This window comes from Neolamprologus brichardi, chromosome 9, assembly GCF_056152115.1.
Source record: "Neolamprologus brichardi isolate AB-2024 chromosome 9, ASM5615211v1, whole genome shotgun sequence".
Classification (NCBI taxonomy): Eukaryota; Metazoa; Chordata; class Actinopteri; order Cichliformes; family Cichlidae; genus Neolamprologus; species Neolamprologus brichardi.
The window spans coordinates 34,639,331-34,658,516 of record NC_142112.1 but is presented as its reverse complement, the minus strand read 5'-3'; the positions used below and the strand labels follow the sequence as shown (position 1 = coordinate 34,658,516).

Sequence of the window (19,186 nt, the reverse complement as noted above, 5' to 3'; positions counted from 1 at the left end):
TTTCTAATCTGTTTTCCTCCAGAAGGAGATCAGAGGCTGAGCTCAGGTTCGGAGACAAAGTTAGAGAAGTGAGGCTGACATGGTTGCGACATGTGCAGAGGAGGGAGCGTGGGTTGTGAGTATGGAGCTGATACTGGTAGGGTGAGATAGCCTCTGTCAAAGAGAGCTGTAAAAGAACAAAGAAGATGAATGTCTTTCTGTGGTTGTGACCTGTCGAGGCGATAATGCTCCAAATCAGCTGAATCAGACTGTGATTGTTGGTTTTTAAAAACAAAATATCAGCAAATGGTTAATTTTTTAATCACAAAAGTAAAATGGACTGCTTTTGTCACTTTTTCAGTCACACACATCGGTGACCTTTGGATTTAGTATCATCCCCAAGGACATGCAAACCAGGAGAGGGAGGAATCAAATCACAGTCCTGCTAAAATCCTCTAACCTGCTCCGCCTGCTAAACCACAGGGACACCCACTGTGGCAACTTCACAATGGAGGTTTTATCCAACCAAATTTAAAAAAAAATAATTAAGTGATTTGAGCACAAGACCTGTACTTTCAAAGGCCATTAACGAATACTGAATTGTGTAGTTTTACAGAAAAACAAAAGGAACTTTTAGGGGAGAAAAATTTGTGTGAGTCAGAATTTTCAGTGTCTGAATGCACTTCCTCCTCCAGCCTCTAAGATGTCAGGACTTTAGAGTTTAATGTCTAAAATGAGAACTCTTTATTTCATTTGAGCAACAATTTTTTTTAAAAACATCCAGTGTTGATTGTTAGTTGATTAAATTAGCTTCAGGCTTGAGATTAGCGCTACATTAGGTTTGTTCTGGCTGGATTTTGGAGTGTTAGTCAAGGTTAATTTAAGGGATTATAGAAATAGGATTTGGCTGAAATTATTTTTTTTAACCTCACAATAACAGAGGAACAAATGTGTGTTTGTGTGTCTGTGTGTCCATGTGTGTTCTCCTTGATGTGTGTCGAGGTGTGTGATTTTTAAAGAGGCTTTTCATCCACGAGCGGAGAAGATCTCAAACAGCTTCCATCGCTTTTACCACTGCATGTTCACCTTTGCACCGCACACCAGTGTGTGAATGTGTGTGTGGATGGGTGGATGATTGTGTATAGTGTAAAGCGCTTTGGGGTCCTTAGGACCAAGTAAAGCGCTTTACAAATACAGACCATTTACCATTTTACCATGTGATTACCACGTCCACACACACACATGCAATTCTGCATCTATTACAACCAGTGTTGGTAATAGTAAGTAATCCCGTTACTTTACTGATTACTTATTTTCAAAAGTAATTAATTACTTAGTTACTTAGTTACTTTTTAACCTGAATAGGTGATAAATAGATCTTTTAGCCCAATTCTACTTTTTCTGCATAATCCATCATATAAAATGTAATCAAATGGAAAAGTCTCTTTTTAAAACTTATTAGTTTTAATCTTTTAACTTTATGCATCAAGCAAAAATTTAATTATATGTAACATTCTCTGACTGAAAGAAATTTGTTTAATATTTAAACCTATTTTCTGCACATTCCAGCACTTAAAATAATTATTTTTTGTGTTTACACTCAGTCTTTCAAATAGATGCAAGTGAAACACAGCAGAAAATAAATAAAGTCAAAGACTCAGCAGTCCTGTTGCTCTATTTTCACCTGTAAAGCAGGAGTGAGGTAGGCGGAGGTTTACCCTGGTGCAGGTGTGCAGCGGTCAGTGGAAGGATACGGCAGTTCTCTGTGAGTTTCCCATTACGTCATAGCGCACTCGGTGTTTGTTTGGAAGTTTAGGGGTTTTTTTCGCTGTAAAAAGAAGTTTTCTTCCCGCGCACAATGGACACTAATGTTTTTGTCACTTTTTATGGAATCAAACTCAAAGTAAGGTCAGTACTTCCACGCTTTAAACGCTGCACGCTCATACTCTCTCTGCACTCGATATATGATCCATTGTTGATCTGCACACAGCTGTTGTCACGAACCTAGCACTTGCTTACGTCACTGTCATGAGACATTCTCGCAAAAAAAATCACGATTTTAGTAACGCAGTAACGCAGCGTTCCTATGGGAAAGTAACGGTAATCTAATTACTGTTTTTGCAATAGTAATCCCTTACTTTACTTGTTACTTGAAAAAAGTAATCGGATTACAGTAGCGCTACTGCCCATCTCTGACGTCCACACACGCATGCAATTCTGCATGTATTACAACTGAAAGTCAGTTATGCTTGAGCTATAATTACACTTTATGCATCCTAAATGTCGTCTCTCTGGGGCTCCCTGTTTGAATGTCGGTCCTACATAACAGTATCACCTGCATGATGACTTTGTTCTTTGTCATTTGCGGACAGTTTCAACCAAAAACACTCGACACCATTGACAAGCTGCTACATAACAACCTTGTAGAGTTCCCACAAGGTTGTGTGTGAAGACTTATTGTTCACTGCTTTCTCAAAAATCTGGTTAAAAGCTCTCTAAACATTTCAGCCACACATCACAGACAGCATCTGTCTCAGCATCACAGTCCCCTCCATCCAAAATCCACACGATAAATCCAGAAGCTTTTGAAGTCCCCTGATATCAACAAAGCCTCACAACAACCTCATGATGAAGGTCATAAGTTGCATAAAACAAGAAAATCTTATTATATATTATCTACAGTTTGATTAGATTTAGACTTTAGGCTTCATAAGCTTTCTACGTGTGTGCTTATGTTTTGTTTGTTTGTTTCGTAAATATTTGAAGGCGTTTATCTAATTGTGTGGTACTTCCCGTGTCTCTTTTAAGCACATCTGTTTTGGATTGTTTGTATGCTTACATGTAAACATTATTTTCTCCTTGTGGTAGATTCGTGTCCTTTTTCTTGTGTGTCTCTCTGTGGTCATTTGGGTTGTTTGTGGCTTCCTATGTTGTGGTCTGGTTTAGCTGATTTGTTTAGCGTTGTGATTCCTTTGTGGTTGTTTCTTTTTTTCGTCCGTTTGATTAGTTTGTGTGTTTAAATGACGTCATCTTTTTTCTCTTTTGTAGAAATTTTCCATTGCGTTGCAGCATTGCGTGGTGTCACATGTGCCTCTGTGCTCTGTGCCTGGGGTTATTAAGCCTTACCAAATCGAGCATTAGTTCAGGCAGGCCACAAAGTCAAACCCACCTGCAGTCCAGGCCAATGTCACTCTGATCTCAAAGCTATGCAAGGCTATGCATCAAATTCTCACGTAGATTGTGTTGTTTAAGCTGCTTAAGCCTGCCCGTATCTGCCCCGTGTCTTTCAATCTGCAAACCACTTTGCAACCCAGCTGCTCTGAACTAATCCACGTCTGGGGGAGATGAAAGGGTAGGAAACATCATTTTCAAGCACACACAGAGCACACATACAAAATATATCCATTTAACACTGTAGATTGCGATGCAACCTCTTTGTTGCATCGCATGAGATTTATTATAAAACTTTGACAAAGACCAAGCAGCAGCCTGCAGAGTCAGTTCCTCAAAGTGAGTCAATCCCCTCAGGCAGACATGTAAATAAAAGGTCAGTTATTACAGTAGAAATGAAACTGTACAGCTTGGTTGAAACAGTTCCAGTGTCACAGCTGTCCTGCTCTGTTCTGCTCATCTTGCTGTCCTCGTACAACTGAACCACACTGATAAATACACATTTCTGCAGGTGGAAGTAACGATCGCTTACTGGACCGGGCTCAATTATATGAGTATTAGTGTTGATGTAGCAGCTGTAGAAGTTTTGTTTGTCCTTGCTGTCTTAGCATGTTGACATGATAAACAAAACAATAGGTTTTTATTGTAAATTTTAATTTGATTATCACAGTCTTGATCCATGCTTGATGGCTTAAATGGTGATTTGAAAGTAGCCTAAGGTGTGTCCAGACAAAACAAACTGTGAGTGTCTTCAATTTTTTATATTATTTTATGTATTTTCTTTCTACCATAATGCTATTCATATTATGTAGTTTATTAGTATGTTGTAGTTTAAATTATAAACTACTCTACCCTCTTTTTATACTACCAACACTTTATTCACCTTTCAGTCACTTTAATTTTAAAACTGTGTAATTTTAAAACTGTATATTCTGTGTATTTATCATCTCACTCTTATTGCCTGTTCTTATTGTCCTTATCTTCAACGTTATGCTGCTCTGTTTTATGTTAATTGCCCCTTGGGGATAAATAGTCTTTCTGAATCTGATTCTAATATTATAATAATAACAAATAAATTCAAATAACACTGAAACTAATAATAAAAAGACTTTTAAACAATAAAAACACAATTGAAATGATAGACCTCACTTTGGATACTCTACTCTACTGAACCCTGTTGTTTTTGCCATGTACTGTAAACATTTTAAGCCTTTTATATTATAATGTGTGTTACAATTGTTTGGAGGATTAGTCCTGACTTCTCCGTGAAGGCCAAGAAGCCACCTCTAATGGTCCATGCAGCTGAAAATGCTCATTATCTGTGTTTGACTGTTGACTCTCAGCAGCTGTGTTTATCAGGCCTGCAGTTGCATCGAGGTTGTTTTGGGACATAATAAAATGCTTTGTGTTTTAGTTAGATGGGGAATGTGTGCGAATATGTGTGTGTATGTGTGCACGTGTGTTATTTTTTCATGAAGCCCGGACATGCCTTTGAAGGTTTTGGTTTTAGCAGGGCTAGAGAGAACTGCATGATGGGAAGAACAAAGAGTAGGAAGAAAACTACAAATTGCATTTTTTTTCTAATCAAAATGTGCAATTAATTCATAACTAATCACTCAACATGATGTGTGTCTATGTGTGTGTGTGTTTACGTCTCTGTGTGTGTTCTTTCTGCAGACGTATTGACTACAAGCTGAAGAGGCAGGACAGCACCAAAACTTTACTAATAAAAAGTGAACAACTGCTCAGGATTGAAGAGCACGACTTCGCCATGAGACCAGGCTTTGGAGGTCAAGCGCTCACACACACACACACACACACACACACACACACATAGCCAAAGAGACAAAGGCAGTCCTCATTTCATCTCTGATCCCTGATGATTTAATCCGTTCCCTCACACATCGCCTAACAGAGAAGAATCACCCCTCGCTCGCTGTGGTTTGATGTGATGATGGCTATTGGGTCACACAAACAACGGATGTGATAAAAACCAAAATATTACCCAGCACTGACCCAGATATCACCATTGTGCAGCAACACCAGCATCCGTGTGTGTCTGTGTGTGTGAGAGCATTGGAAATACAGTAGGACTCAATGTGCTCTCTCAGAAGCAACTGTGCATGTGTCTGTGTGTGTTTCCAGAACATAATGAGTGTGTGTAGATGTGCGAGTCGCGGGGGTTCGAATGCATTAATCTGGATTATATTCCAGGTCTGGAGCAGATGGAGGGGTGGGCAACAAAGTGACGTCTGCAATGAAAATCATCGCTATCAAACACACGACAATGCATTTATCCACACAGATGGTTCTTGTGATGTCATGTGATGATGGTTCATCCATATCATCCATGATATGGATTCAAATATTAATGTATGAACTTGGAACGCTCCATGTGATCTGTATTGTGTGTATATTAGTGCGTCTGTGTGTTTGCATTAAGGGATCAATGTACTGATGGTTATTATGCAAAACCAGATTTGATGTTCAGCTCGAGTTCTGTGATTTTCATTGTTGACTTTTTAGGATTTTGTCAAATTTAGATTTGAGAGAATTTACTGAAGGTGCACTTTTTTATTTCGTCGTCATCTTTTAAAAACCTTTTTAAAATAGACACTTAAAAAACTGCACTTCCTTGAATGTCCACTTAAGGCTGCTGCCAAAAGCGAGTCAGTGCCCATCGACTCCCATATTAAAATGTCCAACATCAGAGGAGAAATAAACATGTTTACAGCCTGCTACAAGAAAGGTTTTGATCTTTGGTGACAGCTTCTCCCTTTGTGACATTGTGCAGCAGGTGAGTATTTTAATGACTCGTGTGCTTAAATTACATTTAGGTTTAAAGTGTGGATTGGGCTTTGAATTTTTTTTTCTTTTTAGTCTTTTTTTTTTAACTTGATAAATATTATAGTTTGTTATAAGGTTATTTTACTAATAGAGACCCTCCAGGATGTCTGTGCCTCAGATTTGGATTTTATTAGTTAGTTACTCAGCATTAAGATAAGATAAGATAACCTTTATTAGTCCCACACGTGGGAAATTTGTTTTGTCACAGCAGGAAGTGGACAGTGCAAAAGTTATGAAGCAAAAATTAGAATACAATAAGAATAAATACAGTACACAACTGTACAGAATAGAATAAATAAAATACTATATACAGTAGAATAAAATAGAATAAAATATACAATAAGAAAAAAATAGAATACAAATGCTATATACAACTGAGTAAAAAATACAACGATGCCAGAAAAGATTATTGCACATTAGTGTTATTGCACATTTGTGGATGTGTTTGATCAGTTAAAGATCAGTTAATGAGCCGTGTCTGCACTGTATCCTTGCCATATACAGCAAGGACTGTTTCCAAGTGCCCACTGGTTTGATTTAATCCAAACCATATAAACAAACTCCGTTTATGATGAAGCCAAGCATGTGAGCTTAGAGCTGGTCGTGAGCAAGATTAATGTGGAGGCAGAAACGCATCAGGAAGCGATTTTGCTGGAACATCTTTGTGAAACTGAATATGCTGATCATCAAGAATGAGATTTCCATATTGGATTGATCAAGGCCTTGTTTAACAACAACTGGGGAAAGACAGTTTACTGACACAGAGAAGGTTCATGGATGCAGTGAGGGAGGACATGCAGAGGACTGCTGTGGCAGAGGAAGATGCCGGCGACAGGGTGAGATCGAGACACGGGGGCCCTGTAGCGACCCCTAAATGAGCAGCCAAAAGAAGAAGAAAAGAGGACAGCATTAATTTTGTGTATATGAACAAAAAAATAATCTTTGAGGCCACGAAAATAAAATCAAGAATAATATCGTTACTGCCACCTTCTGATGTAACACATCCAACATGGAAACATTTTATTTTTAGACAAAAAAAAGTATTTTCTTTAAAAAGTCATGAGCATCATTGGCTACATTCACACTGCAGGCGAAAGTGCATCAAATCCGATTTTTTTGACCCTCTGCGACCCATATCCGATCATGGTGTGACAGTGTGAACGGCACAAATCCGATATTTTCAAATCTGATCTGGGTCACTTTCGTATGTGGTACTGAATCCGATACATATCCAATGTTTCAGAAAGCGACTGCTGTGTGAACGGTCATGTCGCATTAAATCCGTCTTTTACGCCACTGACACAAGACAAACGGCAATTATCAGCGCCGGAGAAGCGCCCGCGAAGACTTCGTGAACGCTTCCTGGCCATCCAGTGTAGATGTCAGTGAAACTGTTGGGAAGACAACGTTGGAGAAACGTGAACATTTTATTTGTACTGTATAATCTGACAGATTCTGACAGAAATCTGCAACTATCCTTTGAAGCAGCGCTCCTCTAAAACAGCAACAAGGATCATTATTAGGTTATTTACATTATTATGTAAATAACAAAATAACTTAAAGCAAAAATTGGGAAACGTAAAGTCCGAAGTCTTTATATTAAGGGCCATCAGTCAAACAATACTGTTTACTCTGGGTCTAAACAGAGCGCGTTGTGTGTGACACCTTCTTTTGCGCATGCGGGCCGCTTTGAGCGTTCACACTAGAGCGCGTTTGCTGTCGCATTTTATTTGTAGTGTGAACGAGCAGACAAAAAAATCGGATTTGATCGAAAAATCGGAATTGAGCATTAAGACCTGCAGTGTGAACGTAGCCATAGTGTCAGTGGTGACTTTTCTATCTTTAGTCAGCAGCAGTGGGAAATGCGTTTTTCCATGACTTGACTTCTGGCTGGTTGACATTTTTAACACATAAATACTAAGATCGAACAAAGCCCTCTGCTATGGATGGCAGATGTTTGCATGTGTTTTGTCAGGATGGTGATTTCTCATCATTTAGATAAACTCTCTGTGTGGAACAAAAGCTTTAGTTGATTTATTAGCGCTGGCTTTCACACCGTGCCAGTCGTTGTCTGAACTTGTCTTCAGACTAAAGGCAGAATTAAAAGAAGCCGCTGTTGACAGCTGTTTGAAGCCAAGGTTCAAACTGCGGTCTCCACCCGATCCTGAAAGGTTTGTTAGAGGTTTTTAACGTCATTATTTGCACGACCACAAAAGGCTGCGCAGAGTGAAAATCTAAACACAGCTCTTTTTGACGTTTTAAGGACAATGCAGGCATTTTTCTGCTGGTGACAGTCTCTTCCTTTAATTCTTCCACTGATCATTTTGTTCTTTTTATTCTTGCTCTAAACTTTACTCATCTTCACTGTGAAGCTTTTACTTTAAATATTTCCTGTGGGTTTATTTCATAGATAATCACAGTTTTTGTGAAGTTATTTTCTCAATTCAGGACTTTTAAAACAACAAAAAGTAAATGTAACCATAAATCTACAAAATGAACCGTGTTTCTAGCACACACTTTCACACACACACAGCCTGCTTGCTGCTTTTGTATGTTCCTCTATAAGCCTGGTCTGCCGGCGTCTTTGTGGTCCTGTCTGCCATTCAGGGTGGGAACACCAAAAGCACCACTGTCTGCCCCATGACGCTGCGGCATTTCCACGGACTATAATTTTATACCGAGGGAAATATCAGCATTTTTCTCCCTCAGATAAGCCTATAGCTTCTGTGTGTGTGTGTGTGTGTGTGTGTCTTGGGAAGCTGAAGAGCCAAAACCATCCCCTCCAAACTCCAGAAATACTCCTTATGACATTTCTCGATACCTCTTTCTCATGTTTAGAACTTTTACTGTTTCTAAATCAAGGTCAACCTTTAAAGGATGTCTATAAACTTAAACTTGTCCCCATAAACTTCACACATGTGTTCCAAATAACACGTCATGTTGCCAGATGCTTGCGATTTACTATCAGGGCTCGAATTATGCTGGTATCCAGTCGAGTGGTGCTATACTTTGGCTGCATCTTCCCGCTCTGTGCGCTCATTCGGCTGCAGCGTCAGGTACAAACCTGACATTTTATTGGCAGATTCATTGCTGCCATCATAACCTCACCTCGGAGCATAAAACAAAAGAAAAGGTTTTGATTGCAGGTGTACCCAAAATATTTGATGATTTCTCAAACAAAGTGTGGCTGCTGCTGAAATGATGGATTATGAAAGCTCATTTAAATGGTTTTCTACTTGTTTTGTACTTCTACGGCGTGGAAGTAAATGTTCCAATACTTAATGTCTGTGAAGGTTCTCAGTCATCCAGGTCATTGTAGTCTAAGGAGCTTGGAAAGAAAAACATCTGGACTTCTTTAAGTTGCTTGAAGATGTTTCACCTCTCAGCTTCTTCAGTTCACTGAAGAAGCTTCTCGGATGAGAGGTGAAACATCTTCAAGCAACTTAAAGAAGTCCAGATGTTTTTCTTTCCAAGCTCCTTAGACTCCAGTACTTAATGATGATATGAGCTGAAATGGGATACAGCAGGTTAGTCATATTAAATGTCCTTGTATCACAGCCACATTGTATTGTTGTGCTGTTGTTCATTAAGACAGTAATCGGTAATCTCAAAAACGTATATGGTCACACTGTACAGGACCACAGCAGGACTTTTGTAAGTTTATAGTTCATATTTTCTTTAGTTTTCATTTAAATCTAATTCAATCATTGTCTGCCTCTGTTGCGATCCAGAATCTGATAAATTATTCAGACCGGCTTTATTTTTCTGCTGTAAATGTAATGAAACCTTTAACTCTACTGTTTCACATTTTCTGCTGCCTCTTTTGCTTCTGCCTCAGGAGAATATCTATCCTTAATCCTCCTTACAAAGCTCTGATTATCTCGGTATTTGCACAACAACAACAAAAAGTCAAATTGTGGCCATCACCTGACAACATATTTGAGGGGAGACAAGGAATTCAGAGGGAAAATGCACCCTAACTGTACAGCGAGGTTTCCCTAAAAGTCAGCTGTGATTTAGGGCACATACACTGAGAATGTGCATAGAGACAGAAAACCTGTTTTCAAAGCCTTTTGCTGTAAATTCTGCAAAAAAGTGTTTCAGACAAAGATGCAGCATTACACATGGTTAGGCTTCGGCAGTATGGATTCTGTAGTCTGACGCACATGTTGTCTGAAAGCTGCCTAGAGATTCACCTCTTAATCCCAGTCCACCTCTCATCTTCCCCCTCGTATGATTGGTGCCGATGGAAAGTCAAATGAGAACACACATGCGGCGATGAGGCTCCAGAGAAACATCCTGCCACCTTAAAGCTGCATTATGCCGCTTATGACTGCATGGATTGATCCATCTGCAGCGTTGTGTTCGGGGATTAAGGCGACTCGTTCTGAAACGCTGAACACACAAACATTATGGGACAAAAAGCTGGCCGTTAAAGCTGCACCAGGCAAGGTTTCATGTTAAGCTAAATCTGGAGCAAATCACTAACCGAGAATATCATAACACTACTCGAGTAAAAGTCCAGAGTGAGATTTAGCGGCCAGCAGGACAATGAAAGGAGAGAGCAGAAGTGAGGTGGAAGTTTGCTGCCATTAAAGGTCGCATGTGGAAATATTCTGGTTTTAAAGGAGAGGTAAAGAAGCAGAAGAGCTCACAAGAGACGTTTGCTGATTGTTCAGGCTGATGTCACCTAAAACCACCAAAGCACTGATAGAATCACAGAGTCTCAGTGTTGCTAAAACAGGCCCAACAGGGACTTAAGAAGATGTTTTCTCCCTCTTTCCTTGTAGCAGAGCTAATCACGTGAGCTGATAAGAAAAAGAAACAAAAAATATGTTATGCAGGTCAGAGAGGCTTTGTGACAGCAATCCTGCATGATCTTTTGATCCAGCGCTTTGTGTTTTTTATTATTATAATCTTGTGTTCTAGTTTGCTCATGTTGTGTACTGTGGTTTAGACTTTTTAGTTCTTTGAGTTGGGTTCTGTGCTCCCTCTGTTTAGTGTCTGTACCATGTCTCTGTGCATTTCCTGTTTTATTGTGAAGGCCCGTGTCTCATGTGAGTGTGCTTCCTTGTCTCGTCTTCCCTAATCAGTCTCAGCTGTGTTGCCACCTGTTCCTCGTTCCCTCGCTCCCCCTGTGTATTTACACTGTGTGTCATCTTGTGCTCGTTGCTGGTACGTCTGTGTTAGTTCCCTGCGTCATTTCCTCGCATCCTGTGTTGTCTTCCCATTTTTCCCTGCGTCTCTGTGTAAAGGTATCAGGTCTGTGACCTTAGCTGATAATTTACATGTAATCACAAGGTAATGACCAGCAGCAGCTTCCAGAAAAGTCAGTGCCAAAGTGCTAAAAACTGCAGTTTAGACTCATGTCACAAACAGGTGAACAAATGAGCAGTATGGCAGTCTTGCAGCAACAAAGTCTCATTAAGGGACAGCAGTCAAGACAAACAGTGAAACCATTTGCACACAGCTGACCAGAACCTATCCAAATATGCATACTTTACCCAGCTGAAAAAGCCTAATGTGCTCAGCATACAACATAGTCAAGTACCTTTCGCATCAAGGGTAGCACTTTACTGCTTAATGAGCACATTAAAATGCTTGTCGGCAGCTCAAATAAGCCAGAACTTGACCTTGGTGTGCAGTTTTAACATTCTGGCGCTCAGAGGTTCAGATGATACATTTCCTCATAAACAGCATTGAGGAAATTGTTCAAAGGTGTGAGTCTGTTCTACGTCACGGTGAACCATAACCATGTTTTTAATTACAAATGATCAGATGAGAACAATACAGGTGCAATTCCAAGAGTCCAAGCTCTTTAACATGGTGTTTAACAAAAAACTGTAGTGATAGCTTGTGCTGGTATTAGCTGATAGCTAATATTAAAGTATATTAGCTGTCATTTGTTGTGTCATTTGTTGCTTTATTTAAAGAAAAATGTTGTTCAGATTTTATTTTTTTTACTTTTTATACAGTATTGTTACAATAGTTCTTCAGAGCTGATATCAAACAATAAGACAGGGTTTAGGTTATAAATTAGGGTTGAAGCTCCTTTGCATAACACAAAAGTGGAGAATCAGCTGTGGCCTCGCTTTGCACGTCTGCCTCATATGTACTCTGGCTGGGTGTGATGTGGGAAAAGGAAAGCAGTAAAGAGCCAGGAGAGGGAGAGCGAGTGACCTTCTGTTGCAGGTTTTTCTTCCTGACAGCAGTCGTTGTCGGGGCTACACTAAATTTTTGGTCTCCACTGGTTTTATTGAGTCACACGGGGACAAAGCCAGTCTGTGGCGGGAGCTTTATGGACCCGGCTGTGAGATTAACTTCACTAAATAAAGTGTTCATTTAGCTGCCACCATGCAAACATCAGGGCCAAATTAACACACAATTATCCAGTAAGTGCCTTCTCGTTTGGCTCTCGGAGAAGGCAGTCGCACTTTTCTCCTCTCCTCCTTCCCCTTATCTTCCCTGCTTAGCCTCTTGTGTCCTTGTCTTGTCTCGTGTGTATTACTTTCCCTGGAACAGTCTCTCACTGTCGTTCTCTAAAACCTAAAAGAGAATTATGGATTTGATCAACTGGTCGCTGAATGCTATTGACACCCTTTTCTCAACGAGAAGTCTGGGCTCGTGAGAGCCCGAGTGTCCTGGAGGGACTTTCCCTGCCAGATACACGATGGATGGGTGGAAGAAATGGAGGGTCGTGTGCCTGGCGTGACTGTCAATCGAGGACGCTGAAGATATCTACCTATTCGGAACCATGACAACAGGGTTCTTGCTGATCGGAGCTGGCTTGGCCCTGGCTTTACGGAGAATTAAGAAAGCGGATCCGGCTGTTCAAACCCCCACAAGGCTGCCCGCTGGGATTGAAACGATGGGACAAGGCGCAACTTCTCAGAATGGGCTCATTGAGTGCAGCATGGTTAAGATCTTGGAGAAGCTTACAGCTGCTGTGAATACTCAGAATAAGACCTCTGAGCGTATATTGGATTACATCAAGGTAAGTCCACTCAAAATAACACCTCTGAGCGAGAGTTGGATTACATCGTGGAGCAGATCACTGCAGTCGTGAGGTCTCAGAATCGTCTCTCTGAGCACAAGAATGACAACACCACGGAGCGCAAGTTTGATAACATCATGGAGAAGCTCGCGGCTCTCCAGCGGGAGATTGAGAGACCAGTGTCGGAGTGTTAAAGAACAGCTTTGAAATTCTCCTGAGCTGCTCGCATAAAAGAAAAATCAACATCAACAACATCAACATCATGATGCGGACACCACCACGGCGCCAGCTGTGGGCTCAAGGCTGGAGCCGAACAAAAACTCCCTGTTAACGACTGTGTGTTGACTGTTCTTCCCACTCCATGCAAGGCCACCTGGGTTGGCTGGTAGACTGTTTAATTAGCCTGGCAGGGTGAAGGACACTGTCTTAGCTGAACTATGGACACGCACACACATACACTTACACTGATAAGTACTCACTCATTCCCCTTCCCCTTCCAATGCCTTTGATGCTTGTTGCCTCCTGGGAACACGAGGCAGGTCTGGGCCCGCGCTAGAGAGACAGCGCAGTGGCAGGATGGCTGCTGTGTTTGCTTAGGATTACTCCTCACCCCCTACCCAACCCTGTTGCTTGTCACGTGCTCCATATTGTTGTGCTGTGGACATTTATGTGCTCTCTGTGCAGAGGAGTTTTTTTGTTTCCTGTTCTCATGCTGTCCTCCTATAGGAGCCCAGCATGAGTAGAGGTCCCTTTTTTTCCTCTTGTACTTTCCCATTGTAGTGTACATTTCAGTGTTTTTTTTCTTTAATGCAGCCGTTCTCTGACTTGTATCCCCATGTGAAGTCTGTGTTGTGTGTGTCGGGGGGCGGGTTCATTCCACTGCAGGGCAACCTGCCACTGCATGTGGCGAATAAAATTTGAACTTGAACTTGAACTTAAAGCTTTTTTTTTAACATGTTGTCCTTGATGGTGAAAACAGGCATGTAACCTGGTTAACCACAACCAGACGAGGGTCAGAGAAAAACCCAAACCACTGTGTGTGTGTGTGGGACTGTCCAAGAGAGAGTTTGTGTGTCTGTGTTTGTGCATACTCAACTTTTCAAAGATTTCCAGCAAGGCAGTTTATTTTGCATCTAAACTGGATCAATGCAACGAAAGAGCATCGTCGGACGAACTCTTCCTGAACACTGATGACTCATGTCTCCCACTGTGATGTTACCCGTTGGTTTACAAAGTTAGCTTCAATTTAGCAAATTTCCCATCTCAAAGGAAAAACATAGCTTTGGTTACTGTCCAAAAAGAACATTGTGTTGTGTAAAGTTTAAAAAAACGAATGACTCAGACCTCGTTCTCCTATGAAGGTGATGCACAGCTGGCTGCACTCAGCGATCCTTCAGCCTTCAGTATAAAAGCTGGGGGAGAGGAGAGAGCTCTGGCAGTTTAAAGGTGGCTCGCCCTAGAGAAACATGTGTGCCAACCTTGTGAGTTGTTAGTAACAGTCACCTCCTGCCAGCACTTTAGCTTTTTGCTGTTCCACCCCCTCATGGCCTGGCTCTTCTTGGGGAGGATGTAACAGCTGTTTCTCACAGATACCTGGTGCAGTTTTAGTTTCAAAATTCTTGGTTCAAATAGGAATTTTTGGAAGCAGTGACACAGATTCTGCCTGATTCGCAGTAACTGTTCTGCAAGGTCTGTCAGTCTGCACTCCGAGAAAGTAACTTACTGTGTTTTAGGGTACAAGGCTTGTCACCAGCACAGTATCCTTTGAGGCAGTGGTGTCCAAACCCAGGCCTCGAGGGCCGGTGTCCTGCAGGTTTTAGAGGTGTCCTTGATCCATCACAGCTAATTTAAATGTCATTGGGGGGGTCATAGACAGACAGAGAGCTGGATTGCATTTGTATGGAGGTGTGGTCTCACTCCTGAAATTCAGATAAATTATCTCCAAAAAATATGGCCTTAGTTTCAAGGTCTGAATAGTGACATCATTATTGTAACACTGCATTTGTTTTTGGTTTTTTGGCAACTAGGGAGCAAAACCTGAAGACTTCTGATCTCACATATCTGTGTGAAAATGGCCCCAACCTCGATAAACACCCCTCTACACCCCGTCATTCATTTCCGGTCAAACTGAATAAAACACTGAAGTTCATTAACTGTATTCTAAGTGTCAGAAAGAAAGATTGTCCAGGATATGCTCATTGACCTCATATGTGAACATGAGGATTCACAGGTAGCCAATGCAGTTATAAGTTTGCTGCTATTAAATATGTTTCATTGCTATGAAAACATGTCAGGCAAAACTGCAATATGATGGGAATTTTTAAGACCACCTTCTTAACCACTCTCTGCTTCCAGCCTATATAAAAGGTCGCTGATATATAGTTATACGAATGTAAGTATGGCAGGACTTTGCTAAAACAATAAAGTGGATGATAGTCTTCTTCATTTAAAACTCTACTACTGTATATGCAGCTTGACTCATACTGAGGCCTTTAAATCATGAATTATGGAGCCTTATTCATGTCATGTTCCTGGGTCTGTTGACCCAGCGTTTTAAGTTTTAGTTTATTTGGATGTTGTTTATGTTTAAGTTCATTAGATTAGCGAAGTTCATTTGGTTATTAGACTCCTTGTGTTTTCTTCCCCTGTATTTATGTTTCCCTCACCCTTTGTTTCATGCTGCGTGTCTTATGTTATCAAGTTTGTATTATCATGTCTGTCTCATGTTTCCTGTTTTATTTTGAAGGAGTCGTGTGTTCTTTATTCATTGTATTTAGTTTCACTTCCCTTGTCCTGTCATTAGGCTCATGTCAGTCAGCTGTTCCTCCATGTGTTCCCACTTCCCCTAATCACCTCCTGTGTATTTAAGTCCTCTGTTTTCAGTGTGTCATTGTCAGGTTGTCTGTTGTCCTTTGTGTCATGTTTCCAGGTTCTGTGCTCCAGGTATTTTTGTGTTAGGGTTCATGTTTTGGGTTTCTATGTTATCTTAGCTCTCCCAGTTTGTTTAGCTTCTTCTCTGCCTTTTGTTTTGTAATGTTTTCACCAGCCTTAATAAACGGCTCGCTTTCTGTTAACATTTAAGTTTTTGTTTCATGGTGTCCGCATTTTGGGTCCTTTTCATAATACATACAGTCTGCCTCTGCCAGACTGTGACAATTCATGTCAAGAAAACACTACCCACACAAACATTCCACCCACTCCAGTCACAGTGCAACAGCAGAAATGGAAAGTTAACATATTTTTGAGCAGTTTTGCATTGAAAACAGCTGTTTTCTATACCGTAACCTAGATGTCCTAAGACATTCCCATTTAATCCAAATTTATCCCGGATTAAATAAAGACATCTAAGAATGGCAACACACGCTAACAGGCTGAAAGAGTGGTCGGAGCTGGTTTTCCTTCTGTGCATTCTCTGTGTTGTTAACCTTTTAACATTACCTCCAAATGAATGGAAACATTTTTCTCCAGCAGAACGGCAGTGAAATCATTGTTGTTGCTTGTGGTCAGCGCAGGAATGAGCTGTTTTGTCTGCATGTCGCAGCTGTGGATATATCCTAAAATTAACAGTATAGAATTCCAAAGGAGAGCACGGCCACTAGGCACTGTTATGGGATAGACAAACTGCTTTCCTAAACTTTGTCAGGTCATGATTGCTTTGTGGAGCAAACAGCGAGCGAGTAACCATAATTTAAGTGGTGTTTTTTTATGATCATTGGTTGGTCGCAGAGCCCTCCAGCTATGTGTGTTCTGCTTGTTTATGTGCGTTCAGCCTTTTTAGGAGCCGTTAAACAATCTGCTGATGAGGAAGATGGGGTGGGGTGGGAGAGATGAAGACAGATGTCAATGGCTGCACAGGTGAGTTGGTGCCAAAGACAAAGGATGTCACAACACAAAATGAGGTTTCCAGGTCAGGACAGGTGATTGGATTAAAGCAATAAACGAGAAGCGACTGATCCTGATATGCTGTTAAAAATATTATCGGTTTTTATTCTATCCCATCTCACTGGGATAGAATAATATTTTTTCAGGCAGGCCTCCGGTGCTGTTAAAAAAGCCTCAGTGCCTTAAACATATCAGTACTGAGTCCACATTAAAAACAGTATTTTTATTGTTATCACAGGATAGTTTTCTATTCTTTTTTTCCTTTAACTGTGAAGGCATGTGGATTTCTATGAGCTGTGTTTCTGTTTGCACTGTGTGTATTATGTGTTTCACTAAGTGAGAAACTCATAAAAAAAATTTCAGTTGACAAATTAGATCTGAGATTCCGGGATCGTCTGTTGGTGTGTTGGTGTTGTATGACAGTATGGTCCAGCCTTGCAATAACTGCATGGATTCGTCCAACTTTATTGCTTAGAATTCTTTGTTGACAGTTATATTACATTTGTCTTTATTGCAATTTGATAATGTCAATTAAAGCTGCAAGCAGCGATTAAAGGGCCCTTGCACCTTGGTGCATGCAAGGTGTGTTGCAGTCGAGGCATTTCCTGCATCTATGTGGATGTTTTACACCCTGGATTCTGACTGACAGCAGCACAAACTAGTTCCTTATCAATTCCTGTGCGCACTATCTGGCATTCAGGAACCACTAATCATATGTGTGTCATTGATGGAACGCACAATAAAAAATTCAAATACATGAAATTGTGTTTATTGCCTAATGTTGTTTTTCTTTTGCCTCCCAGTGGTGATACAACTGCGCACCTAGATGTCTCCAATCTGAGGCTTCTATCAAAAATGTTCAGTCTGTCCTAAACTTGACAATCTACCTTTGAGTTATGAGATTATTTGTGCTGTGACAAATGATAGAAATACAACTTGCTGGCAAGAACATGCTTCAACAAAACCACAGCTCATATTCATCTGTGGGTGGAGTTTGTGTCCTGGGTTTGTAAGTTTGTGCCTGAAAACACAGCAAAACTGTCCTGGGTGTGGATTCAAACCCAGGACTTTCACAGCCTTTCTGTGGGGAGTTTGCACGTTCTTCCTTTGCTTCCTCACACGGATCAAAGACATGCCTCTTAGATGTAGATCCTAAATTCTGTTATAGCCGGAGGCCTTTCGTGGGATATGTGTGTGCGCGCACGTGCGTGTGTGTGTGTGTGTGTGTGTGTGTGTGTGTGCGTGTGTGTGTGCGTGTTTGTGTTTTGATGCAGGAGACTGCAGGAAGTGCCAGTGTTTTGCGAGGCTAGTTAAATGTCGCCAGATGGTATCTGTTGGTGTCCATGCACCATTATATGCCATATACTCGACAACTCATCCATGCACCACATTACATCACTGACACAGGCGTACACATATTATTACTATTGTGGTAAACACTTCGTTGTCCCTATACAGTTGGTTTTGTGACTCTCTTCTTTGTTGCAGCAAACAGGCTGGTTGTACCTTGACTGTTGATGGTGTAAGGAGCTTGGAAAGAAAAGCGTCTGGACTTCTTTAATTTTCTTGAAGACTCTTCACCTCTCATCCGAGAAGCTTCTTCAGTTTTAAGAGCAAATGATGGAGAGTCCCAGATTTTAAGCCCTTTGGGAGTGTCCCCCAAGGCAGTCATGGACCGCTATTGATCCACTTTCTAATCACACGAGCAAGGTGTGAAAACAGGTGTAGGTCACAATCAGCCGAGGATTGGGGTCAGCTCTTTGTGAAACCTAGCTCCACACTATCATGTGATTTCCTGAGGTCAGATGGCCCAGGGTGTGAGTGGCCGTTAAGGCGTCTGGGAACTCTAAACTGGATTATAGATGGCAGAGAGTTGGTGTCGTAAACCACCACCTCTGTTCAAAGATGGTCGTTCACAGTGGACATAGATGGCTTCTTTCACTCCTCTTTCAAACCATCTGTCCTCTCTGTCCAAAATGTGAACATTGGCATCCTCAAAAGAGTGACCTTTGTCCTTTACATGCAGGTGGCTCTTCTATGTTGTGCCATGCGTTTATGAAGTGGCTGTTTGGTCTCTCCAATGTAGAGATCTGAGCATTCCTCACTACACTGTACCACACACACTACGTTGTGATTAGATAGAGGGTCCATGACCCCCTTGGGGACATTCCCATAAGCCTTAAAAATCTGGGACTATACATCATTTGCTCTTACTACTGAAGAGGCTTCTCAGATGAGAGGTGAAACATCTTTAAGAAAATTAAAGAAGTCCTGACGCTTTTCTTTCCAAGCTCCTTAGACTACAACAAAACT

General features: G+C 41.0%; 1 protein-coding gene and 1 pseudogene across 2 annotated transcripts in view; both read left to right on the top strand.

Annotated features, from left to right (window-relative positions):
* Positions 1-19,186, top strand: part of LOC102795253 (gamma-aminobutyric acid receptor subunit rho-3-like) — a 36,461-nt gene that overhangs the window by 9,799 nt on the left and 7,476 nt on the right. For both annotated transcript variants that reach the window (XM_087845672.1, XM_087845673.1), the window contains exon 2: positions 4,828-4,940. In XM_087845672.1, coding sequence (XP_087701798.1) covers positions 4,828-4,940 — 113 coding nt within the window. The remainder of the gene's footprint in view (positions 1-4,827; positions 4,941-19,186) is intronic.
* LOC148101539 (uncharacterized) lies at positions 12,542-13,265 on the top strand (annotated as a pseudogene).